Below are 27750 nucleotides of genomic sequence, written 5' to 3'. Positions count from 1 at the left end.
TGAGAAAAAGAGATATATGAAGTAGGTATTTGTATATAAATCCATTAGTCTTATGAGAATGACCCTAAACAAAAGTGTCAACTGACAAATGTACTCAACGGTTTCTTTATACTTGAATGTAATCAAGAAATTTTCTTGAAGAACTCATAAAATCTATCACAGATTCTGACTTGTGTTAATTTTAATTTTACAGGCTTTTCCAAGAGAAGAATAAAGGTAACATGCCATCCATGCGACTAGATTTCTTATGGTCGGAATTAAGATAACATTTTCATAATCCATTTTAATGTTTCATGAGATCCCCTCCATGTAAAGGCAATTTTATATTGAAGACCCTTTCTTTTTTTTGTATTGTGAGCCCAACACAATGCGAAGACAGTAAGTTTGGAATACAAACTATATTTGAATATAGAGTCTTTTGAATCCATGTTGTAATGTTTGTTGTCGCCTCATCAGTTTACCAATTAGAAGGGGGTGTCATTGAAGGTAGTAGTTTAGTAATTGTGATTATGCTAGAACTTATGGTTTGTACATATACAAAAAGCAATAATACTATGAAATTTAAACGCTTTGTTGTCAACGTTTTCAGATAACACTTTCAAACGGACTTGAATTGTATGTTTTGATGTTGAAGTGATATAGGCAACTAGAAGCACATGCATTTGGCCTTTTGCCATATTATCAGTGTTTGGCATATGGCATGTACTGTGTTGTGTACAAAGAAAGTTAACACAATAACTACTGTGAAATTTGAATGATCTTTCTGTTAAGATTGTCAGATGGGAAAGTGAAGACATGAATTCTTTTCTCCATGTTGGAAGTGATTTTGACATCCTGAAGCACACAAGGTATGAAGAGCACACAGTTATACTGAGAGGGGTGGTGAATCAGTATAACAACAAATTTCACCAACTTAAACTTTTTCAACTTCAATTACATGTATGTAACGTATCTTCTAAACATATTCATTGCTTATCAACATTCATATGTGATTTAACTAATATGAACACAAGTAGAACACAAGATATATACGTGGAAACCCTTACGGGAGAAAACCACAGTAAATCAATGCTTTTATATATTTCTTCTTTTACAATATTTGTAGGCACCAACCTACTAGAGGCACCAACCCATTGGAAGCACCAACTCCCAAATCTGATTTTGTGAGCACCAACCCACTGGAAGCACCAACTCCCAAATCTGATTTTGTGAGCACCAACCCACTGGAAGCACCAACTCCCAAATCTGATTTTGTGAGCACCAACTCCCACTTCTAAATTTGTGAGCACCAACCCACTGGAAGCACCAACTCCCCAATCCAGAATTAGTGAGCACCAACCCACTTCATATAAATTTGAATTCCCATCTTGACAATGTTGCTATCTCAATTGATGATGGACAGTTTAATCTTTCATATACTCCTTCCTCACAAGCATATATTCTTCTTCATAAAACTGTTATATTATCCTCCACAAATCTGTTATGATTTCTTCATAAATCTGCAATAATTCTTCTTCAAAATCTGCATTAAAATCTTTCTTATAACTGCTGCAAATTCTTCCTTAAATCTGCTATTTCAGTGTTGTCCCATACACAACATACACTCTATATCTTTTGCACAAATTCTGACCATGAAAGTATTTACAAATCTGTTGTAAACTTCATTATAGACTTCTTATATAAATCCTTCATGATTCTGCAATTCTCATCGATCTCTTTGGTGTATATGATGGTAATCTTCAATGCTTACACACAACTTTCTTTTTCTCCTTACACCCAACAATACTTGTGTCTGATTGTATTTTCAGAATAACACACCATACACTACTGTCTGAGAATTCTTTATTTTCTGAGTTATAATCTCAGAATTATTCTCTCATACTTCTGAATTTTCTTCAGCATATACATATCATACTTCCCTCTGTCTAAATATATTTTCCAGAATTATATCCTTATATCTTCTTTTCAACGAACCTTGGTGTATAAGCTTTTATATTTTATACACATATACCACGAACACAGTATTACCCTCTTTTTCAGATTATTTCCTCAGTATCTTACATCACACACAACTCGCCTTACACACTTAACATATTCTTCATACAGATATAACAATATTCCTCCTTATAACATTATAAATATTCTTCTGTTTTTCACTAGTCACACTTATTTTTCCAGCATATATATTTTCTCGCACAATTTCACAAGAGGTGTGAACTCTTTCCAAAGAGTGATCCTTATTCAAAACAAATTACACTTTATTTAATATCCTCTAAAACAAATCGCACCTCTTCATACATATTGTTGCCTTGACCAAATGGGTTGACCTTTTAGAAGCTTGTTTATATTATTTAAATCGCTGCTTCTTATAATGCCTATTAAAATAACCAATACCTTTTCATTAAGCGCTGCCTCAATAGGATTTGTTAATGCTTTTAATTTTAAATTCAAATCACCGCTTTGTCTTTGCCTTTGAATAAGACAAAATAGATTTTGTCTTTTAGGAAAATACTTTTGCCTTTATTCACAAGATAAAGAGATCGTAGCTTTCTATTTTTACTTAATCGCACCTTTTACAATTTCACTTATTTCCAATTTCGTCTCATGTGCAATTTGTCTTATTCTTTCTTTGTCTTATTCATTTTTTTGTATTGCGTTGAATTAAGTCAACAGACTCCTTGGCCATGTCAACGTATCACTTGATGAGTCGGTTGTGTAAGACATATATACACATGACTTGATTATTATCGGGTTTCTTCTAAACACGATTTTTATTATAGACGTATCTAATAAAACAAATTAAATTGCAATCTCCTTCACAAAATTATTTTTTCTGTTTCTTACATGTTCAATGTAAGTTTGAATCAAATCATATCTTCTGTTTCTGCAAAGTGCTGGGCATTCTGTATCCATTGTTTGAATACTCCTTCTGTAGATATCGATCATACATATAAGTTAATACACCAGTATGCATCATTGCTGTGTGAGTCCCTTTTTGATATGCTGTCGTTGATACAGATTGAGACTGTATTATAATCAAGCCATACACAGATATACATAGTCATTGATAAGTCACTGATACACAGTTTCTGAGAACATTGTGGCTTTATCACTGCACACAGTATAGATTCATTAAATAGCTGATTGCTGCTGATAATAATCCTTTGTTTCTGCTGCATATTCATATCCTGAGAGGATGGCTTTATAGTATGAAGTTATGAACATACTATAAAGTATAAACCAATATGTAATGTACAACATACTTAATTTGATATGTGTAAGTCATACTCAATTTGATCATCATCAACCGGCATAATAATTCAAACTTGTATAAGTAAACAATCATCTAAGCATCATCCAATATGTTCATCATCCTCCAAATTCCTTTGACATCAATGACAATATTTCCATCAAGGTATGTGTGATTGGTTTTCACTCTTTTTTAAGTGTTAGGTGTATGATCAGAAGAATTGTATCAAACTTGCTAATGGAAAATGGTTTTAAAATAAAACAACTTAATGAATGGTTGGTGATGGATTTTGACATAACCAATGTACCAGCCACATGCCCCAACACAATTTTAGAGAAGTATTGTTATGGATACACCCTTGACTGGCATTGAGCAAAGCCAAATTCTGCAATATGTGCTAATATTATTCCTAGCCTGTTTAAAAATGGGAGTGCTAATAGTACATGGGCATCCATTAAGGCATAAACGATCGAGAAAGGTTGTCAAATGTTACAGTTACAGCTGCCTTTGAAGGGCATTGCAAATATAAATTTTCCTTCTATTATGCTTTGATTGATGTGTGTACCCTATTCTAAGCTTCCACATTTGCATGAATAAGGAGGTTGCTGGCATAGATTGTTGAAATTTTGTATTACATCTAACAATTTGTAGTTTCTAAAACCTTTTCAACAAATGCATTTTGATAAACAGTTAACCCTAATTGAATGACGGTTAAAGTAGGTTTATCCTACTGGCTGGCAAGATTAAGGCTCTGATAGCAATTGTAATGTCCCCTTTTGGGATATTGCTGATTTCTTTACCTGCAAACAGTATTAACTCTTGAAATAGATGTTAGAGTCATCAATGATTAACAAATCATGACCAAAACATAGTACTATTCATATTTAATTCATACACTATAACAACATTAATAATGAGATCATCATAGCATGGACAATATTTGGTTCAATCTGTAATAAAACCATCTCCAAAGTCAATCACATAGTGAGCCTCTAGGTTAGATTGTAGGTAACAATATTGAGGTCGATCCTCCCCAATATTGCCCCAAAGCCAAGAGGGGGGCCTAACCCCGCCTTGCTGCCCTTAGAATGCATCATGAAGGGTTTGTTAGGAGCTGAGAAGGGGGCCTAACCCCACCTTGCTGTTCCCGTGACCCAGGAAAGGGACCTAAACCCACCTTCCTGCTCATAAGCCACTTAGAGCCAGGAAGGGGGCCTAACCCCACCTTTTCTGCTCGTAAGGGCCATTCAAGGCCTGGAAGGGAGCCTAACCCCACCTTGCTGCCCATGAATCCTAGCCCCTCATGTGGACCTACCTACATCATTCCCATGACCTAACAATGCAATTGCCAAAGAGTAATAAGATGGTAAAAATATACCTCTTTGATATCAACAAGTAATGAATAATCCTTATTAGGAATGTATCTCCAATTTCATTGTTTTGCATTCACCTTGAACGAATTCTATATCTTAGTTCTACTCATATTGGGTGACTTATCCCAATAGATAAATTGTTCCTTTGCTGATTATTATATATATGATATTACTCCTTGATCAATTGCTGGATATGTTTTTTGATCTGCTTATAACATATTTATGTGTCTGCGGTTATACTCAGAATTCTGCTTTTAGAATGGACTAATATCCTATTTTCTACCTTCCATATCCTTTTATACTTTCTTATTTTATTGAGAAACATCTCTTTGGAAAGAGACATCCATTTAAAGGGTCACGATTCATCATTGCTGTCTTATTATTTAAATCAGATCTGCCCTTCTCATTGTAAATTAAAAAAGCCTTTTCAAATAAAGTTCTCTTCTCCCTTTTTATACCTCATGTTTGAAGGAGTCACAACTTTTTCATTTCATGCCTTTTGACCATTCATTTAACTTAACTAAATTTTAATTATTTTAATTATATTCTTTTATATTTAATTTTAATTTTATTCTTTTATATTTTAATTTTATCATTAGTATTTATTATTAAATCCTATTTTAAAATGGGGACATTACAACCACCCACAGTCTAATTTGAGACTATAGCACAATATTTATAGTATTATTACAAAAAATATAACACAGAATGATTACCAAGATATTGGATATTGAATTGAGGAGCAAGGTCTCTTTATCTATATGTGTGTGTGTGTCTTTTGTACAGACCAAAAAAAATTAGTCGGATCCACAAACTTGAACCAAATCTGTACCAAAACCGGCAACTTGTAAATTTAACATTTTCATTGAGGCCACTTTGAAATTGCCCATGGCAAACATTATCTTACAATGTTCCAATGGTCTAATGTTGGCTCATCCTATTAGTTTTCCTTTAGGTATAGTCCATCCCATCCAACGTCTAATTTGAGACTATAACACAATATTTATAGTGATAGTAAGTATTATTACAAAAAATAGAATACAGAATGACTACCAAGCTATTGGATATTAATTTGAGGAACGAAATCTGTTTAAATAAGAGTTACAAAGGCTTTATCCATAAAGGATAAGAGTGACAACTAAGAAAGCAAAAGGATAAGAACGACAAAACTTGGATAATAACCTGAGACGAGGAAAGGAATGGAAACTGAGTGAAATAACATATAAGAGAACCAAAAGTCATTTTTGCATCCAATTAGTAAACTCTTGGCAGGCATCAAGGATGTGCTGTAAAGGAAAAAAGTATTACTCCTTAACCACATCTCTGTACAGCATATCTGCTACACATGCTCTTAAAACCACAATCTTCCTGAAAGATGCCGACTAGGAGATGACTTGATTCTGATTTGTTTTGTTTCAAATTCAATCTTTGACCAGCATATTGTAGCTTGGGGTTTTGAGGAGGTTTTGAGGAGGTTTTGAGCTTGCATGCGTTTTGGGGGTTTTTGAAAGATAGAATGAAGAATGCAATTTGGAATTCTAGGTAAGAACAAATTACAACTACTGAAACTAAATTTCAGAATATCTGATTTACTATCAGCAACTAATTAAATGCAAAGAATTGAAGAATTTCAACACTAACATCCCAAATTGGCCTACCAGGAGTCCAACGCCTTGCCTGGAGGGCTTCTTTATTGACTTTATTGAATGAAAATGCTGCTACAGGAGCTTCCAATGTACACCAACTGCTCCAACATGTCTTATTCCTCTAAACAATAATTATCAAAAACAATTGAATGAATAACTAACAATCCTAAAGCTTATTCTAAAATCTTGCCAAGAGAGATCATCAAATTGACCCAATTTTCCTCTCTAATTCGCTGATGTAACTCCAGTATGATGCAATCCTTCCAAACAAACCCTTGACTTCCTCTTATAATCTGCTGACAATGAATTCTGAGCAATAAATCTGAACTGAAACCCTTCCAATTATTTCTTTGGCATCCACAAGTAAGATGGAATGGTACAGCCAGGTCTAGGAAGTACAGCTGGCCCAAAAATGCACAAATTTCATTAAATTCAGTCTCCTATCCACCCAGATCTGTCAATCAGACTCCTATGATGTTGCTGCTACCAATCAAATGCCTGATTCAAACCCCTTGAGGACCAAATATGGTCTTTTATGCAGATCGATCGATGATTGATGAAAGGGTTTTCATCCTATCATCAAGAGATTGGAGGATTTTGTCCCCAATCTTGCTCCAGCTCTCTGCAAAATCGTTGCAGACCTGAAAAGTAGTTTCTTCTTCAAAATTAAACACAAATCAGTGGTCCCCAAAATGCACGTACCAAGTCTTTTAACTCTCCAAAGCCAAATTGAGCTTCTAGAGGCATCTTTTGAAGATTCCTTGGAATCTTTCTCTCCCATAAAGCGCCCAGCCTTGAGGGTGGATTCATCATGGTAAATACTAAAAACCACCACCTTTTAAGTTATAAAAATCGCCTAGAGAAGAGAGCAAGGTAACTTTTAAAATAAAGTTACTTATTCCAGAATAAATTATAAGGTACTTTTTAAAACACCATTTAAATAAACTTTTTCTATTTTTACAAAAAGTAACTTTATAACATGATATTATAAAGTTTATTTGATATAAATCCACTCAAGCCCAATTTTGGCTAAGTATAAACCTTTTGCACCCAAAATCACCCCCTGTCCACTAGATTCACCTGCGGAGATGGCTAACAAATGAATCTATAACTCCTGAGTGTTCACTAGAAAAATGGCGACATTACAATTCCTCTCCAGACATTATTATTTACCAACTAGGTCTAATGAGAATGCAAGGAATTGAACTAAAAAACAATAATAAAGAGACAACCACCCAACAATAACCCTCTTCCTGTAGCTTTATGCGAAGAATAAAAGATTCAAAAATAGAAACCATTGAAGAATCAGACCCATGATCCATACATCATTCTAATAGCATTGCTTTAATCTTTTCCCAATTAATAATAGTTAATAAAATACTGAGATATATATTAGCAATTTATACACATAATAAACATCTATTAAAATTGAATAATGATACCATAACACATTCAATCATATTTGATAGTTGTGGCTATGCTTAACTGACCTTTGTCAGGCAACCAAGAGGAAAGAGTAGGCATCGCAGTTGAGCCTGTGAAAGGTGACACAGAAAATATGTTTGATCTTTTATCTGCAATGCATAACCCAGAAGAAATTCAATTGGTAAGTCTGGAGCAAAAGAGACTGACATTCAACTTTGGTCTTTCATAAAAACTAAATGGATAGTAATAGAAACTAAAGTTTGGATTATGAAAGCATTACACTTATGTTTAATGAAACGAATATATACCTTATGCAAATACAATTAAAAAAATAAGTAAATTGTGACTGAACTGAAATGTGGCATGAAATTATGGAAAATAGCAAAACAGGTATCAGTCTTAAATGAAGTCCAAGCAACAAGACACAACAAAACACATATGCTTTGCCTTCAAACCAAGTGAATCAAAATTTGAATACCAAGAAAATGGATACAGATGGTAATATAGAGAAGAAAAAATATTCAATCCTATGCAATTGACCTTGTCGGCAGATAAATGTAGAATGGACATTAAGGTGTCAGAGTCTCCAATTTGATGTTCCACGTGTGCATAATGCCCAGATGCGACATAGTCAAAGTCCATCTTGTTAATGAAGTCCATGAAAGCACCTAGAAATATCAAAAACAATCAAAAAACACTTTTCTTTCAAGTAATCAAAATAGAATATAATAAGAAAATATATAGGTAAAATTGCATACCAAACTTGATTCTTGTGTTGCACAGAACATCAGGATTAGGGGTGCGACCACTTTTATACTCAGAAATGACATAAGAAACCTGAAGCCATATCAGACATCTCAGGCATCTAAATAGTCAAGGAAAAAAGGAGGTGGAAAGCATAATAACAAACAATGGGTGGAAAAGAAAGCATTAACATAAGAATCTAATAACAGGAGTAAGAAAGATAATGATAGCTTAACATATAAATATTAACCATAAATGAAATAAGAATCAAATATCTTCTAGATTTCGCACACATAGTTGGATAAAGCCCAACCAATGGCTCAATATCATCTGTCCAAGTATAAAGGGAAATATGTTAATCATATTCATATTCTTAAGATACTAAGTAGAGGGAGGTACCTACCACATTGCTCCAATACTCATCAGTCAAATGCACAATCTGCAGATCCACGCCAACCTAGTCCACAAATAAACAAGTTAGCTAACTTTCATGAAATATCTTAAGGAAACAAGCATTCTTATTCAAGATTTTGTACTGCATGGAAACCTCTCCATATTGATATCAATCTCAGCATTTCAACCAAAGAAGGGAAATGGACAATTTTTAGAACCACTAATGCAGTGGGTGAGAAATAAGGGATATAAAAGGCTCATCACCATAAATTAGACACACAAAGGGCAATGTAAGAATTAAGCACAACAACAAGTACATGAGGAAGACCAGACAATTATTGGCACTTGGAATGTTCAAACAATGGAAAATAACATCGGAATCCTTTAAGAGAGCAACTATAGAGACCAAAACAAGGACAGTTGTATGTTGCATTCTCCTCGCAAACAATACCTACTAATTCTTATCTCCAGACAAGTGCCAGTAAGTGTTATTCCCAGACATGATTAAATATTATATCATGCATGTGTAAGCATAAAAATATTACTATTAAAAATCATATATAACAACCACATGACCAATCATAAAATGATAAATATAATTTTTCTATGGTTCAATAATAAATCTTTATGGGAACAAATCCAATGTCTTTCAGCATAGTGTTGACTCTTGTTGAGTCCTAGTCCAAGCCAACCTCAGCGAGGCTACAGCTTATAATTGCAGACCTACTGGACCCACATTTGGGACTCATAAGTCTCCAGGGTCAGTATTCAAGTGAAAAACATTTATTAGGACCTAAGGAAATGAATCAAAACTGGACACGATATGCAGGTATGGCAAAAATAATTACAAAAAAATATATAAAAAATCATAAATATACATACATATTTACATTATGAAAATAGGAATTAAGTTTAGGATACCACATAACATGCATATGCTACGCAAGACTACCATAATATTACAAATACAATCTACTAAATTGATGTCAATTTATCAAACTCAAAAGTCATAAGGGATATTCATTATTCAATGTTAATAGAATCCAATAATTACTAATCAGTGTCACTGGGGTCTTCATCAAGAGCACCACCACCACCATCATCATCATTGACATTAGATGATGTAGGTAGATTAGAAGAACTAAGAGCATCCCCAACACAATTTCAAGAATCACTCTACAAGATGGGGAAGCAAGAGGTCTCTGTGACACCCTTCCTCTGTTCAGAGGATAACCTATTCTAAGGACAACTATTGCATCTCCTTCCTCCCAATCTTTGATATATTCTATTATTTTACACATACACCATTCTTTCCTAGACAAGCTTTGATTCCCATCCCAGGAATACCACACAAATGGACTTTAACTCAACTAGTAAAACTTTGACCACACCCACCACATGTCCAAATGTATGTTCCAACAACTATAATCTGCTCTATCATTTCTAAATGCCTCCACAAACGTGAAAGGAGGGTCAATCTTGAAGTGAGGTTGGCTCATGTAGCTAAAACTGTCATTGTAATCACTAAGACAACAAGTTTGGAAAACAAACATTGAACAACAAGTTTCATAGTCCAAACAAATAAAAAATTCAAAATAAAACTTAAAAAAAATTAAAACCTTTTTATTAAAGGCTAAAGCATTTCATTATTTAAATTTTTTTTCTATTAAATATAAGTCAGAACCATTACAGCATAACAGCACAGTAAAAGAGTCTCAAAAGCCCACGAGGGCAAAAAGTCAGAGAATGGTCAGTATCCCACCCCACTGTAAGGCATATACAACAGCATCAAAATCGGTGGCTACATAAAGTATGAGGAAATACAAAAAGAGCAACCCCCGGCTGAGCATATACATCATATACAAAATCAGAAAATAATATCTGCCCCACAATATCTACCCAAGCTGTCCATCCTTGTGGACCTTCATTCCATCTCAGCTCTCTGCCCCATAATATAGGATCAACCTAGGGATGTATCACCGGGACTACAACTGGCATGTCTAGCATAGGTTCCTGTCCGTTTTTGTTCTGCTGTGCCTGCAAGTCCCTCATAAAGTTCGCCAGTCCTTCGAATGGAGATCTTTCCTCAAAGGTCCTGCTCCATGAGAATCCATGCGAAACTTCCCATGTGAAGATTCTGGTATGGCCATCTGTAGGAACTTTTCAAACTTCCTCCAGGCAAATCGCATAGTCACTGTAACCTGCATGTCAATTTTATACACAATGAGTCTCCTCAGAGACTCAGTAAGGGATCTATCTCTGCCATTAAAAAGATTGTCATTCCTAAAAGTCCGAATAAGCCATAGAACTTCAAGAGAAAAAATAGACCAAAACAAATTTGCAGCTTTTGTGAGGCTTTGAACACACCCAGTAACTACCTCAGAAATCACTATGTTAGAACCAATAGAAATACCAAAGATATTCCAGACTTCCTTAGCAAATAAACAGTCAAAAAAGATGTGCTTGAAAGTTTCAGGCATCTTACAACAAGAACAAATAGATATATCACCATCGGGCTTTCTAATGGGAAGCTTATGCATCAAAAATAACCGGCAGAAGGCTTTTTTCTGAAGCTCATTAGGTCTCTTCCACAGATTGGCAAAGGCCCTCTGCCAGAACACGAGATCTTGACCCAAACCCCAGCAAGATTCAGTATGGGAGAGGATGGAGTTATCATTGGTGAGGACAGCACAAACAGACTTGGCTTTGACTTTAGGCAGAAAGGAACCATTAGGCCACTGGAACGAGAGAAATCCGGACTCATCAGAGTGGCAAGGCTTAGGCAGGTTGAAAGGGGAACAAGCATCTCTAAGAATGGTGTAGGTTCTGCGATGGGAGGAGGGAACCTAAAAGTTAACCATGAGACCATTCCAGCTTATAAGATGGCCGTCATGGAAGATATCAACCAGGATATTAATGCCTTTTGAAGCCCAAACTTTGGTTGAGCATCATTGCAACAGAGCAAGGGGTTTGTCATTGTACCTCAAATTCCACCAAACTGAATGTTCACCACATATCTCCCCATTTATTCCACATACACCATTATTGGAGATTTGCTTCCTCACAACCTCCCAAGCCTTCCATATTGATCTAAACACAGTGGATCCTGAAGGCCTAATGTCAAAGTGCCCTGCAACAATGTCACGGAGTGGAAGTCCTTTCCACACCGAACCTTTCTTAGGAGTGGATCGAGCCAGATTATGTCTAACTAGGACCTTCCAAGGATCGTTCCCTTGCAATGATTTAAAGATCCATTTTGATGCCAAAGAGATGCCCTGCCACCTCAAGTCTTTAAGGCCAAGGCCCCCCGCCTCCTTACTTAAGATACACCATTGCCACTTCACAGCAGGCTTCTTTTTTCCCCCTTTTCCATCAGACCACAAAAAGTCCCTAATTTGTTTCTAGATGTGACAAAACTGATAGTTACTGAAAAGCCAAGCAGAGGTATAATAGATATTATAAGAGGAGAGGATCTTTTGACATATCTGCACCCTCCCTGCTAGTGATAGGAAATGCTTGTTCTATTTTCCCAGCTTCTCGTCAATCTTCTCTTCGATCCATACCCACGTTGCTTTCAAATTTGGCTCGATGGCAAAGGGAATCCCTAAGTATCTTAGTAAGTGGTTTGGTCCTCCCCAAGAGACCGAATATTTGCTGCACCAATAAGGTGGGTGAGCTTCCCAGCCTAACAAAACTGATTTAGGCCGTGAAATCTTGCTCCCAGAAGCTTCACAAAATATGTCCAGCTTTGACATGAGAGTGTCCATATTATCTTGATCAAGCTTTGTGAGGATGGTTGTATCATCTACAAATCGAATGATGGAGAGATCCTCGCCATTGGGTAGGGTGAGACCCTGAACTTTATTAGAGGACCCGCAATCTCTCATTAAGTAGTATAAGGCATCCGCAGAGATGACAAAGAGAGCAGGTGTTAGAGGACACCCCTACTTGATAGACCTAGAAAGATCAAAGTATTCAAACTTACTGCCATTAATCTTTACACATGCCTTAGCATCTTTCATCAAGACATTCACCATTTTACAAAAGTGATCAGCGAAACCAAAGCTTTCCATCATCATTGCTACAAAACTCCACTCTATTATGTCATAAGCTTTCTCAAAGTCTAACAATAGAAGAGCGGTGTCTTGTTTAGACTCCTTAGCCCAATGCATGGCTTCCCAACATGAGAGTAGGTTCTCTAAAATATATCTTCCCTTGACAAATCCGGTCTCAGTAGGGCTGATTACTTTGGCCAAGATCTTGTATGATACATTCAATAGAGTAATGGACCTCCAATTTTTTATTTGGGTTCTATCTCCCTCCTACGGAATCAATATAATGAGCCCTTTATTAATCTCATCCCCTAAAGTACCTTTAGCAATAGCCTCTTGATACACCTGCAACAGATCTCCCCCAATCCAATCAATGCATCCTTTGTAGAATTCAGCCGACAATCCATCTGGTCTTGGGGCTTTACCATTGCTTAGGGCCTTAATTTCCTCTAAAGAGAGCTCCTTATCCATCAGCATGGCATCCTATCCGTTTAACTTCTTAGGAATGATTCCTTTGATATAGTCCCTAGCCCTAGCTTTCTCCATCAGATTATCCTCCAAAGAGAAGAGGTTCTGATAAAAATGGGCAAAAGCTCTCAGAATGCTAGTCTGATTAGATAAAATTGAACCATTTTTGCAAATGTTGTCAATACCAATTTTGGCTTCTTTGGCTTTGAGCAATTGGAAGAAATATTTGGAAACCTTATCCCCTTGTTCCAACCAATTGATTCTTGCTCTGGTTCTTGCTCCCTGTATTTATTTATTCTGAATCCTCCTCAAGGAGTCCTTAGCCAAACAGATAGCCTTCTGAGCCTCTACATCATGAGGATTATGCTGAACTACCTCTTCTGCTCTTTGGAGGGTGTGGTGAGCATGAGTCTCCATTCTCCTGCCAACTTTGGCCACCTTTCTCCCTACTGTTTGAAATAAGGTCTTCCAACTATGAACATTTTGGGACCACTCCTGAATGGGGCTGTTGCAGTTATTAACATGTTCATTAAACTGACTGATAATGAAGGAAGCCTGCAACAATTCTTCCTCTTCTAGCAAGCTAGAATTGAGAGCAAAATTATCATTAAGGCAAAATCTCCTAGGGGGGAGGTTACTATAAGAAAATTGAGCCAGGATAGGATGATGGTCCGAGAGAGTATAGGGAGTGACTCTCACGAATGACCCCTCCTAGTTCTTGAGGATTTTGAAAAAATCTTTTTTAAAGTAAAACCTATCAAGCCTGCAGTAGATCCTCTTGTTGCCTCTTTGATAATTACACCAAGTGAACCAAATATTTTGGTCTTCTCTATTACAACTTGCAAGGGGATCAATAAGTCCAAGCTTCCCCACCATTCTATTCCAAAAAAAAACATTCCTCCCCTTTCCATTCAACCCTACTACCACCTAATTTATCCCTAGATCCCTCCACCATGTTGAAATCTCTACCAACAATCCAAGGATTATCTTCCAACTCAGACATCCAATTCCATAGTTCAATCTTGTCCTTATAGTCATTAGAAGCATAGATGGAGCATATACCAAATTCCACATCATTGGTTTTCAAAATAACCCTCACCAGCCTATTACAAGGAGAGCATCCCCATCCAGAGACAAATTTGGACCATCTGAAATTGAGGAGAATAGCAGCACCCCATTTACCCTGTTGCAAGGTGTGTGCCCTTGGTCTCCTTGTGTTGTGCAGCGCAGCACTTGGGTTTGTGACATGGCTTAACCGCCTCTTGTGGATTCTATAAGTCTAGTGGTTGTATCGGGCATTAACAGGTCGATCTTTTGGTGCAACGACAACCGCACTTGTAACAAGTGGTATCAGAGCTTGGTCACAGGTTCAAACCCCTTGCTTGCGCTGGGGGGGGATTGTTGCAAGGTGCGCGCCCTTGGTCTCCTTGTGTTGTGCAGTGTAGCGCTCAGGTTTGTGACATGGCTTAACCACCTCTTGTGGATTCTATAAGTCTAGTGGTTGTATTAGGCATTAACAAGTCGATCTTTTGGTGCAATGGCAACCACACTTGTAACATACCCTTGGTGTGTTTAGTGGTAAAAAATTCAGCCTCCCTCCAAATACATTTCAAGTTAATATCAAGCCAAAAATCCATAGCCTTAAGCCCTTGGAGAAGAAGATCAATGTTTTTTATACAGATTTAAGAAATCTATTCACCACGTACTTCCAAACTGGGGTCTCCAACCCCCTTACATTCCATGAAGCAATGTTTAGATCCATAGGAGTACTTAGGGATTAGTTTCCACAGGGAATTTAAAACTGCCATAACACTTGGGTAGTTGCCCTAGGGGGGCATTATTAGATGATTGTAGAGCAATTGACGTACTAGGCCTCACTCTCTTTCTTTTGAATTCAAAGGGCTGATCAGCACCCAGGTGGGAGGTATTTTCAGGTTTTTTAGCTTTCTTATGATTTTTAGATCTCTTTTTCTTAGCAGCTTTATTGATTCCAAACTTTTCCATTGCCACATCAACAAGGCTTTCACCTTGATCTCCTTTAAAGGGGACAATGGCCCACTTGGCCGCTTTCTCCTCATTCAAACCTACACTACCCATGTCCACCTCCATGCTATCACCAGTAACCTCTTCAATTGAAGCCCCAATGCTCAAGGGAGGCACTTCCTTACCCCTATTGGCTCTCAGGCCATAACTAAAAGGAGGGGTGCAGGATGCAAGGTGTGATGAATCCATGAAATCAATCTTAGAATTATTATCAGCCTCTTGTTTATCAGGTTTACTCTTTTTCGGAGAGCCTCCCTTAAAGCACCCAAAGGGTTGTGCATCAGGCCCTTCCTTAACTATTGTAGCAAGGGAGTCGCATGTGGTGGGCAAGCAAGTCTTTGGAGGATTGTCCTTCACATTAGAGGGGGTCTCTTGATATTGGGAGTGCAAGCACCCTTAATCTTCATTCCAGAATTTACTATCTGTTGGACCCTATTTCGGGTTTCATTCAGTTTCTTAACTTTTCCAGAATGATCTGTTGAGCATTAAGCTTCCCCTTTTTTGGAGATTCCATGGCCCCAGCCGAAGGGGTGGGAGGCAGTAAAGAGCAGTGTTCAGGACGAGTTGCTCTTCTAATCTCAACACTAAGCGCATCAAGTTTCTCAATAACAGGGGAGTCAATATTAGAGATCTGCAAGGGAGCAGAGGGAATCACAGACTCAACCATCGAGGGGGACCCTGAGGAATAAGATTAGCTCCAGAAGGAGATGGAGAAGGGGAATGCAGATTCAAAGGGGGAGGAGGGCCACCCGACATAGGAGCAGAGGGAGGCCAAATGGAGTTCAGAGGCGACTTGCTGGGAGTATCATTTTTGGCATGCTTCTTAATAAGAGGACAATTTTTCCTTATGTGCACTTCCTTCTTGCAGAGAAAACAGGCATTAATGCCTCCTAAAAATTCAATAGGTCAAGAAATAGATTCATTGATGAGTTCAATTTTGAGATCTTTCGGAAAGTCCTATCCAGGATTTAAGGCCACCAACATACGAGCATCCTGATGTGAGGTTTTCACACATCGCCCCATTGCAAATGGGGACCCCCCACTTTTTGCTTTCTAGGTTGTCTTAGAGTCTTTGCTATTAATCTGTGCATTGAAGGAATAGAGTTTCTCAGGTAGCTAGAGAGACATTATGTCAGGTTGGTCTCATGAGTGGAGTGAAGTAGGACATCAAGTGTTGCAAAAATGATTTTAAGATTAAACAAACTGTGACATCAATGATTTGAATCTTACCTAAGGATGTGTACCTTGCTCCCTCCCTGGAGCGAAATTTGCCCAAGTACCTTGACCTCGTACCTTGCTAAGGACATAGACTCCCGTACCTTGCAAAGGTTCTAGAGTGAAATTTCACCAAGGTCATGTCCTTGCCAAGGTCCCAGAGCAAATTTCCTCCATAGGTGTTTTTAAGGGTCGAATTGATGGTGCTTTTATGTGGAAAGATTGGAAAACTTGAACTCAAAACCAACCAAGTGAAAGAAGATTTCCAAAGTCATGTCCTTAGAGAAGTCTTAGAGCGAGTTTGGTCCAAAACATGTGTGTACCTTCTGAAGGACATAGTGCGAACTTAGACTTATTGATGTACCTTCCTAAGGGTCCAGAGCGAAATTTTGCTAAGTTAGGTGAATTTGTTCAAGCATGTACCTTGTTGAGATTTGACATCAAAACTAGTAAGCCTTGTCCGTGGAGAGGTCCAAGAGCGATTTTCAAGCCATGTCCTTGGAGAGGTCCTAGAGCGAACCTTGACCTTGTCCTTCCAAAGGACATAGAGCGAACTCTTCACCTTGACCTTGTCCTTCCAAAGGACATTGAGCGAACTTCTTCACTTAACCATGTACCTTGCTCAAAGCTTTGGGCGAAAATTTTTATCAAGAGATATGTACCTTGCTTCAACATGGAGTGAATCTTATAGACCTTGTCCTTGGGAAGAACATGGAGCGAATCTTTTAGACCATGTCCTTGGAGAGGTCATGGAGCGAAATTTCTTACTTGACCCTGTCCTTTCTAAGGTCATAGAGCGAATTTCTTACTTGACCTTGTCCTTGCTAAGGGTCCAGAGCGAATTCTTCTTCAAATGATGTACCAAGCAATGATCAAAAAACGAATTTGTCCAAGTGAAGATCAAAAGCAATAATTTTGTTTACCAAGACCTTGTCCTTCCAAAGGACATAGAGCGAACTTCCTTCTCTTGACCTTGTCCTTGTAGAGGACATAGAGCGATTTCCATTTTTGAGTCATGTCCTTGCTAGGACAGAGAGCAAATTTTATTTTAGGTCCTGTCCTTGCCAAGGTCAGAAAGCGAATTTCATCATGTCCCTACCAAGGTCCTAGAGTGAATTATTTCCAATTGATGTACCTCTCGAAGGTCTTGGAGCGAATTTTAATACAAGGTCACGTACCTTAGTGTTGTAAACTTTTTCACACGTCGCCCCATTGCTAACGGGGACCCCCTCTTTTCCGGCTTGTTGCGTTGTTAGGTTAGGGTTTTGGCTGCTTAGTGGGCAATTTTGCGTTTCCCGTGCCCGAGTCTCGGAGTTTTGATCATGCCTAGTGTCGTCTAGGGTTTTTGAGGTTATAGGATCAAGTTGCAAACGTTGATATTTTAATGATCCTAAATTTTGTCTAAGTGTTAACCTTTTGAGCGTTAACGCATCAGTGATTTTAAAGTGCCAAGGTATTCCCAGACCTTTTTGGAGTTGTTTTCTCGCTCCTAAGGTATTATTTAAATTGATTTCGTACTTTATCCCGATAATTTCCTAGCATTTCACTCATCTTTTGGAAAATTTGCCTAAGTCCAATCTAATTTTGAAGTTTCTAAGTGATTTTGAGTGGTTAAAATGCCAAATTCTTAAAGGAGATTCATATTCCAAGGGTTAGAAGGTCAAATTCCATGCTAGAGGTGCCTTTCCCCTCATATTCCAGACTACCCACCCTTTTCCCCCACTCAAAATCCACACTACACATGGGTTTCCCCTGAAATCCATATTGGCTATGATTTTCCATCACTGTTTATCTATGCTTGGATCGATTTTCCCCTGGAAGTGCTAAAATTTGGCTTAGTGTAAAGATTTTTCCAAACTGCCATCGATTTTCCACCTGGAGTGCAGACTATAGTGCGGACAACGTTGAGGATGATTCCATGCCTGGGTCAATTTTCCACCAGGATGTTTTATGACAAGTTAGTGCGGATTTTTGTGCAGACTCTCAATCCATACCCAAGTCAATTTTCCACTGAGAGTAATTTTTTGAGTTTTAAGTCTGGATTTTCATCCAGACTGAGGTCGATTTTCCACCAGGGATTGTTTTTTGCAAATAAAGTGAATTTGGAGTGTGGATTCCTTGTCCAGACTTCCATCGATTTTCCCCTGGAATGTTTTGTATGCATTTTGATGAAGTTTTGTATGGATTTTTGTCCAATCTAAGATCGATTTTCCCTTGTGGGGATTATTTTGACATTTTAAATGGTTTTAAAGGGATTTTTTAATCCTACCTTAGGTCGATTTTCCCCTAGAGGCTCAATTTGGACTTAAAATTGAAATATTTAATAAATGAGCCCCATTTTTAATTGTTTTTAAATGATGATTAATGATCATTTAAAATTTTAAAAGCAAAAAAATTAAATAACTTGCAATAAGCATTTAATATTTTAACCTTCTAGAAGCAAGTTGCTTTCTACCAAACAAGTATATAACCAAGTGTTTTATCCCACATTGCTTGTGTGGTGAAAGTGAGAGGCAAAAGCAAGTATAAGAGAGGAGTCTCCACGTGTCTCCATGAAAGGTGATTTTTCTACCTCATTGACAAATTTTGGCTGTGTGTTAAAGTGAAGTGTTGGGTTGAGGATTCTTTCCTCCTCCATTTTTTCCAGCTTGGTTATCCATTCCCTTGCTGCCATTGAAGACCATTTTCAGATTTGGCAATCTTTTCCAAATTTGGCGATTTTTCCAAGTTTGGTGATTTTTGGTAAAAGGTGGCGATTTTTAGTGCTTGAGAGTTTGGCAATATTTTTTCCTCCATTGCTGCTTCTTGTTCCAGACCTCCATTGTTGCTGCCATTGAAGACATTTTCAGAATTTTAAAATGGCACCATAGCTGGGAAATTTCGATTTGCATTTGGAGGTGTTTTGTGGCATTGTTTGGGCGATTTCCTTCACACTTGGTGGCTGCCATCATTCCCAGCTCGCTGATTTGTTTCAGATCTGAGGTTGTCTTCAGATTTGGACCTCCATTATTGGCTACATACTTAATTTTCAGACTTTAATTTTTATTGCCCAGCCAATTCCAACTTAGGCGATTTGCATTTGGAGGTGTTTTGTGGAGTTTTAATGAATTTTTCAGACCATTTTATCGCTGTTGCAGGTCTGAAAACTCCATTGTAGGCAGTTGTTCTCAGAAATCTTCATTTCCAGCCACCTAACCACTTTGGCGATTTTGCTTGGAGCTGATTCCTTAGTTATTTTCTATCATTTTCAGGGATTTTTCACTACTTTGCAAGGTGCCGGTAAGTCTAAAGTAATTAATTTTCAGACTTGTCCTCAGAAATTTATTTTTTACCAGCCACACTTACATTCCTGGATATGATTGTTTTCATCATCAAAACTAATTTTTATCAAGTTATGCATATTTTTGAAGGATTACAACATGTTTTAAAAGTCTGATTTTCAGGTTGTCTTCAGATTTGTTGACCTCCATTGTTGACTACGGAAGGTGTCTTCAGACATACTTTGTGTGAAAACACAACCTTTCACACCTTTCCTTAGTCATCGTTGATCCGGTATACTCCTTTGCATTTTAGCTTGCATATTTTCTAAGAATAAGGAGGTATTGATGAATTTTATCAAAGGTTTTCATGCCCTAGCGTTGTCATACTTTGAATCTAATTGTCAAAATCTACCAAGAGCATGGATTATTTTCCTGACTTCATGCTCTAATTAGCTAAAATCTTTAGAAAGTTGGGAATTTTATCAAGAGCATTATTTATTTTCCTAAGTCTAACTTCAAGCTTCATACAAGTACAATGTCGAAGTCCGGATTTAAGGAAAGGAAAGAACTACTGAAGATGCTGGAGACTGGATTCTATCCAGAGCCCAGGATTTCATCCAGATGCAAGGAGATCACAGATACAAACATGCATTTCCTAGACTTGGATCAGATGCGACAACGGATGTTCGGAGTCAGACATCAAGTTCTTTCCCCAGCATATTCAAACATTAAGAAGAGTGATATTTTTTATGCCGCTGGATTTCCACAGTCCATACACTGCAGTGAGCTTATCCTGGAGTGTGCACGATGTTATGATCTGCTCACGCGAATGATCAAGACTCCTAAGGGTGTTGTTATTGCCTACCTTGCTGAGGATGTTATTGCGGAGGTGTTTGGAATTCCACGCGGAACAGACATGAGGGATGTGACCGAGGATGAATATACAAAAAGATACACGAAGAAGATGGGTGTATGCAAGAATTTGATAAACAAAGAGTGGATGATTGAGCCTAGGTCTCATCATTCCAAAGCTCCCAAAACTCTCATGTGCATAGACTTCAAGAGGAGTATAGCGACTTAATATTCCTACACAACAGAGTGATGGGGATGTCGCAGCGAGCAATATTCGATGGATGGATGTTCTACTTCATCCAGGATTGTCTTAGAGGAACATTAGTAAATTGTTCTAAGATTATAAGTGACAATTAGGACTTTCAGTTGAGGAATGTAGAGCGATCCAAGTCTTTCGCCATGACTTCTTACCTGGTATACCTGCTTGCACGGGTTGTTTCATACAGAGGATTAATATGCAAAGGTGAAGTCAGGAATGGGCAAGGACAATTCAGGAGTCATGAATGCTACCCCCAGCTGAGCATGTATAGAATTGAAGACTATAAGAGAGTGAATGATGCATTCACTATGTACATCACACGGATGTTGCAAGGCGGAATTCAAAGAAGATTGTCCAAGGAGGCAACAGAGTTAATAGAGAAAGATGGATCGTGGTATATTTAGTTTCCCACTTTCACGTACCTTAGGATTCATGGGTTTCAATCTGAACCTTACAAACTTCCTAGGTATCCGACCGACAGAATGATCTTGTTGGAAGTGGTGAGACAGATTCTAGAGTTCGATGTCATTCAAAGAGAGAAGCATAGGACAAGCATGACATTCCCTATTTCAGTTGGGAAGACGTCAGAGGTTTTTCAGTCTGCCATAGCCGCCAGCACTACGAGTGAGGAGCTTGCATTCTATCGATTTGCTACATATAAGAAAAGAGAAAGATTTGATTCAGACAAGAAAGTTGGAAGGATCAGGGGAGAGAATTTCATTCACAAAGTTGACATAGAAGATTATTGGGCCAACCTAATGGACAAGCAAGCAGTGAAGAGAAGAATGTGGCCCAGAATGTCAGTGGATTTCATGAGGAAGTGTGGACTTTTCCTCATTCCTGATCAAGTGTTAGATAACAGAGATCATACGCATCCACGGTATGAGAGTGAAATGAAGAAGGCAATCCTATTGCCTAATTGGTCAGAGTCAGAAGAGATTGACCTGAATGTATTGATGAGAGAGGTCTTGAGTTTCTTCCGTGCATGGATAGATATACAGATGAATAAATTAATTGATATGGGTGTTCCCTTCACTTATGAAACGACGAAGTCGAAAGAGTCTACTTCTGAGGATGATGAAAGGACTGTCAGTGATGTCAGGATTCATGCAGACGAAGAGAGTCAAGCTCCCAAGAGAAGGAACAACACACCAGGAGAAATCAAGGCCAGAGGGAAGAAGATTGAGGAGGTGAAGAAGAAACAGAAGACTATCATTCCTCCACCTATCATTCCTTCACCACCTCTCAGTGTCTCATCAATCAAAGTGATTGAAGTAACAGAGCAGAAGAAGGAAACCCAGCAGTGTTCCAACACAGTGATCCAACCAGGGAATACTCAGGAGTTACATGCCACAGCGACATCTGCGCCTCCGAATGAGAGTGATGATCAGCCAGGATCCCCTACTGTCCTTTTGGAAGTTAGTTTGGAAAATGAGGTATATGATTGGACCAGGAATAATTCTGATGATGATGATGATGATGTTATCTCGGCATTGAGAGGACTTGATCGAGAAGTATGTCTCGATGATGGTATGGAGATGGCCGCTATTCCTAAATGGTTGATGAGAAGTATGGAGAAAAGTAAGAAAATGATAGAGGTACAGCCTATTGATGACATTGATGACCACCTAGCTAAGAGTGTTGAGGAGAAAGAACCCAAGAGAGTGGAGATTTTGTCGCACATAGCTAGAGATGAGACAGGAATGCAGATTGCACAGATTGTTGTTCCTATTGCAGGCGTGACAGCGAACATTGCTGCTCCTATGGATTTCCAGATCACTTCAGTTGCCCTTGGTCGTACATCGAAAAAGCAAGAATTTCAAGAGGTTGGTGAAAACCTCAAGGCAATTGATGCAAGGTTAGACAGAGAGATTGCGAAGAAAGAAAGGTACAAAGAAGAGAATATCAGACTTAGAGAGTATATTGCAAGGATAAGGCGTGAAAATCCCACCCTTATTTCCCCCATTGCAGTTGACCATGGGATGCATTCACACTATGAGGCAGCAAGAAGTACACTCTCAGAGGTGGAAAAGTGGTTTGAGAATACAAGAAAGCAGGCAGATGATTTCCTTACTCAGTTTGTCCATGCATATGATAGGACAACAGGGCTCGCATTCATAATCCAGTATTTGGAGGGAGTTTGGGAAGAATTCCAGCCTATCCAAGAGAAGACTATTCCACGCCTCCGGGCTTTGAAGAAGATTCCTAATTCCACCTTGGTCAGTGAGAACATTGTACACAGTGGACACAAATACGATTTCCATGCCTGGTATTGTTCATTAGTCGTGAAGAAATCAACTTATGAGAACGCCCAGTCGGGTTGTATGGAGATGGAAGGATTGATTCAGGACATTTGGATGAAGATCCTTGCCTCGATTGAGGAATTATTGGGTGTCGATGTTAGTGATGCAAGTGGTTTACACTTAGCCGAATTAAGAGACAAGATGAAATTTATGTATTTTTGGCAGTTGGACTCTTTGAAGAAGAGTCAAATAGATGACCTGGTCTCTTTGTTGATTCATGTTCATAGTTCGCAGAAGCTCATGCCAAAATAGGAGAACACTTTGAGTTTGGATGCTTGCTCGGATTCATTGGACGTGATTGATTTAGAGCAGGATACCTTGCCTAGCATTTCCATGGAGAAGTTAGATTCAGTATTGGCTAGATTCTTGGAGTATGCTAGGAGAGAGAAATGCAGGGAGGAATCTTCTAGAAGATTCCCTATTTGATGACTAGGTATCTTTTTATTGGGCCATATGTAGGTGGTGCCATTTTTTATGTAAACCCTAATTAGGGCAATTCTAGGGTTTTGTTGGCATGATCTCGATCGTTGATCTTGGATCAATCTGGGTCATCCATTTTGTAAGAGACTCTATATATGCCTCCTTGTCTCTCATTTGTAAGGGAGAGTTTTTGTAGAATTGTTGGTATATGCTTCAGCTATTTGAATCATAATCATTGTTCAATTGTTGGTGATTTTTCTCTTCAAGTGTTGTGTTTGCATTCATGGTTCTCAATTCCTCCAAGTTAGATTAGAATTTTAGATTCGAATTTATTTTCATGTATGTTAGATTGAGTGAAAGATTTGTTGAATTCATTTGTGTGGAATCCTTAATCCATACCACTAGCCTCTTGTTGCTGGTAAGTGGGCCTTGTGTGGTCAACTAGAAATTTGAGTAAGCTTAACTTCAACTATTACGCAGCCTTTGACAAGCATCAACTTGGATGGTGTCAACAATTGATGGGGATAGCCTGAAAATCTTTAAGTATACCTTAGACGATTGCACTAAACTTGTGTCAATACCTGTTTGTGAGACCTCGCCTAGTTTGATTCCACTAGATCCATTCATCATTTCCCACATTCCTAGGCTTAGAATAGATTTTTTGACCCTTATTCCTTTTGCCCATTTTTTAGTAAGAAGTAAAATCCAGAGCCATATTGATAAATCTTAATTTGTCAGCACACCTATTCCGCATCATTCATGATAATCCAAACATTTGCGTAAGTCCCCAAGTGAACACAGCAATTCACATCGACCATTGAGTTACCCACTCGTCAAGACCTGACATGTAGAAACCTTGGAATCATTTTAGTTGATCTCATTCTTAGCATCTGAGGCGATTTTGCTCAAGAGAGGGTAAATTACCTTGGTATTTTATTCTGAAACATTATGTGCATAAATAACACATCAACACTTAGAAAGGACAAAAAGCGAAATTTCATTTTAGGTCCTGTCCTTCCAAGGGACATTGAGTGAATTTCATTTTAGGTGCTATCCTTCCAAAGGATAGAGAGCGAATTTTGTTTTAGGTCTTGTCTTTGCCAAGGTCGGAGAGCAGAATTCTTATCAAGAGTCTTGTCCTTCCAAGGGTCCTAGAGCAAATCATGTGTGTACCTTGCCAAGGACCCAGAGCGAAATTCCCAAAGGCAAGCATTTTGGCGCTAATACATAATTCAAATTCAAATTGCTAAGAAGAAGTTTGATCTGTTAAGTCGGCCAGCATCAAGGAAGACAATTTATTTTTGTTTGTATTAAAACAAGTCAGCCTTATACCCAAGAGTCACATCTTTACCCTAAACCGCATATAAGAGAGGTCAAAAGGATCATTTTAACATCAACTCAAAACACAACTCCTCTCTAAAGCGAACTTTATCAGCAGGTCAGCGAACTACTCCAATCATACAGCGAACTTCATCAAGCATTAGCAATTTTCAATCAGCACATAAGCGAATTTCATTAGAATATATAGGCGAATTGCTCCAGCAAGGGTGAAATAAAACATTAAAGATACAGATCTGATGTTTTTGAAAAGGCGAATTTATCATTGGAGCATCAGGTTGGAGCAAATTTGCACAGTTAAGAGACCTATCAACCAGCAGATTTCATCATTAAGATACCCCAGATTCGCCCTAGGATATTAAGTTCACCTTCCAGACAGTGAATTCACTGATTATTGTCAGTCCTTTGATCAGATTTAGTGAAAAATCACATGAAATCAGAATGAGAGATCAGATCAAAATAGAAGTATGAAAAGGTTATAAATCATGTGTTGATGCTTATTTGTTTATTTTGCAGAAAATGAGGAAAGAAATGGAGAGAATAGCGTTGGAGGAAGATCAAAATAAGTGTCCTAAAGAGAAAATGTCAACATCAAGATCAAGTTGCAAGGAATATATCTACACCAGCATGCAAAGGGAACGCTTCATTCACAAGCACAAAATACCTAAGAGGAATCTTGATTCTCACCACACCCTGGAGGCATGAAGATATCAAAGGAGTGTTAAGGAGAAGTCATACAATCACTCCAAGGCATGAAGAAAACAAAGGAGTGTTAAGGAGAAGTCAAACAATCACTCCAACGCAAGCAAGCAATGGTGGAAGAAGGGCCCAGCTACATCAATAATTCTCATTATCATCATCATATTGAGCAACTGAATAATGTTGAGTATCAAGATATATCTCTCAACATCCTTTCATGGTGATGAATCAAATCAAGTCTACAAAGTGCAAGATTGAGGCGGCATCCCAGTCGCTACTCCACCAATCAAAGAGGTCCACATCAACGCGTCTTGATTCAATGAACCAAGCTCACCCATGGATGCACAAACTCCGATGTACCTACCCTCGATATCTATTGGACCATACTCACTGAATGTAATTTTCTCATTGGCTAAGGAAAGTTTGTTATAACAAACCTTAATTAGGATTTCATTGTAAAATCTTGGCCATTGATGGAGAATCAATCCTGGCCGTTCATTGTAAAAGAGCTCCCTATATAAAGCTCAAGCTCTTCATTTGTAAAGGTTAATAGTGAATAGTGTTAGAATAGTTGGTTAATAGTGAAGAGAATAGTGAGTAGCTAATAATTAGTGAATAAGAATAGAATAGAGAATAGAATAGAAGTAGATTAGGAGAGGGAAGAATTGTTGGTATGACTTGTAAATGAGATACTCTTTTCATTGAAGTTATGGTGAAATTTGTTATTTCAACAAGCCTCATGGTTCTACATCTCAATTTATTTTCATGTTGATTAGATTGAATGGAAGAAATTGTTGAATGAATTTGTGTGGAATTCATTTTGTCCATACCACTAGCCTCTTGCTAATTGTAAGCGTGCCCTACGTAGTCAACTGGAGCGATATGAGCTTAACTTCAAATCGTTATACATCCATTTCTTATGCATTAACTTGAATGGTGATCAATGTTGATGGTAATGATTTAAACATCTTTGAAACGTCCTTAGAAGATTGCACTGAGCTTGTGTCAAATTGTTTAGTTTGATGGTGAGACCTTGCCCAGTAGGATTCTAGCTAATCATTCAACTATCTTCTTACATTCGAGGTCTTAGAATAGACTCTCTCAACCCTTTCATTTTGCCCTTTTTTTCAATTCAAGCTAGTTTAGGACAAAGAGCATCACCATATAGCAACATCAGATGATCAAGTTCCAGCAAATCAAGCATTCAAGCATTCCAATGTAAGCCCCCTTGTGATTCCAGCATAATCACATCAAACCAATGAGCTTATCCACGCATAGTGACCCTACATTCATGAACCTTGGAGTCTTCTCGAATGATCCTTAAGCTCATCTTCAGCATCCAAGAGATTTTGTTCAAGAGAGGATAAGATACTTTTGGATATTTTATTCTGTGTTCGCATGTGCCTAAAAAACACATCCATATGCAAAAGGAGCGAGGAGGTTTCATCCACCCTAATCACCCTCCCAAGAGGTTCCATCGCTTTAGGGATAACGTTCCACAAGTAGAGGGAATGTTCTTGATAGTGATCCATCTGGGCTTGACAAAGCCAGTATTTCACCAAAGTTGGTCATAGGGTCCCAAGATAGGGCTCTGAAACAACTCGACCCGATAGCCCAGTATTGCTTTTTCACCACTTCTAACTGACTACTAGGGTTGTTAAAGAAAATCAGAAAAAGCCCTCTTTGAATCATACGACAAAGTGAAAAAGAGAACCCTAGTTTCTTCACCCACACATTGTGCAACCAAAGAATTCAAGTAATTCCTAGAGGGGTACCTTGGAAATGTCCAAAGCTGCCAAAAAATTGCAAATTGTCTAAGCCATTCTTTTCTGAAACTATAACACTGGCCATTTGGGCATTAGGAAAAACAATCAAAGAATCGGCAGAGAGCCCCTTACCTCTTCCTCCTCCACCATTCTTGCTATCATCTCGTTGGTCCTCTCTCGTGAGAAATTTGGCGCCTTCTGGAACAGCAGACTTCCCTTCAATCGCCAATTTAAATGTCTTGGG

The 27750-nt window shown here is 38.1% G+C and overlaps 1 protein-coding gene across 2 annotated transcripts in view; it reads right to left on the bottom strand.

The window, feature by feature from the left end:
* Positions 1–27750, bottom strand: part of LOC131060360 (uncharacterized) — a 174488-nt gene that overhangs the window by 85459 nt on the left and 61279 nt on the right. Inside the window, exons 3-6 of one of the 2 annotated variants that reach the window (XM_057993539.2) lie at positions 8842–8895; positions 8453–8531; positions 8235–8362; positions 7760–7843 (exon numbers count right to left, since the gene is read on the bottom strand). In XM_057993539.2, the coding sequence (XP_057849522.1) occupies positions 7760–7843; positions 8235–8362; positions 8453–8531; positions 8842–8895 (345 nt within the window). The remainder of the gene's footprint in view (positions 1–7759; positions 7844–8234; positions 8363–8452; positions 8532–8841; positions 8896–27750) is intronic. The other variant, XM_057993540.2, reaches the window with a different exon arrangement.

The sequence above is a fragment of the Cryptomeria japonica genome, chromosome 4 (genome assembly GCF_030272615.1).
Source record: "Cryptomeria japonica chromosome 4, Sugi_1.0, whole genome shotgun sequence".
In the NCBI taxonomy this organism is placed as follows: Eukaryota; Viridiplantae; Streptophyta; class Pinopsida; order Cupressales; family Cupressaceae; genus Cryptomeria; species Cryptomeria japonica.
This window is presented reverse-complemented; position numbering and strand designations above follow the sequence as displayed.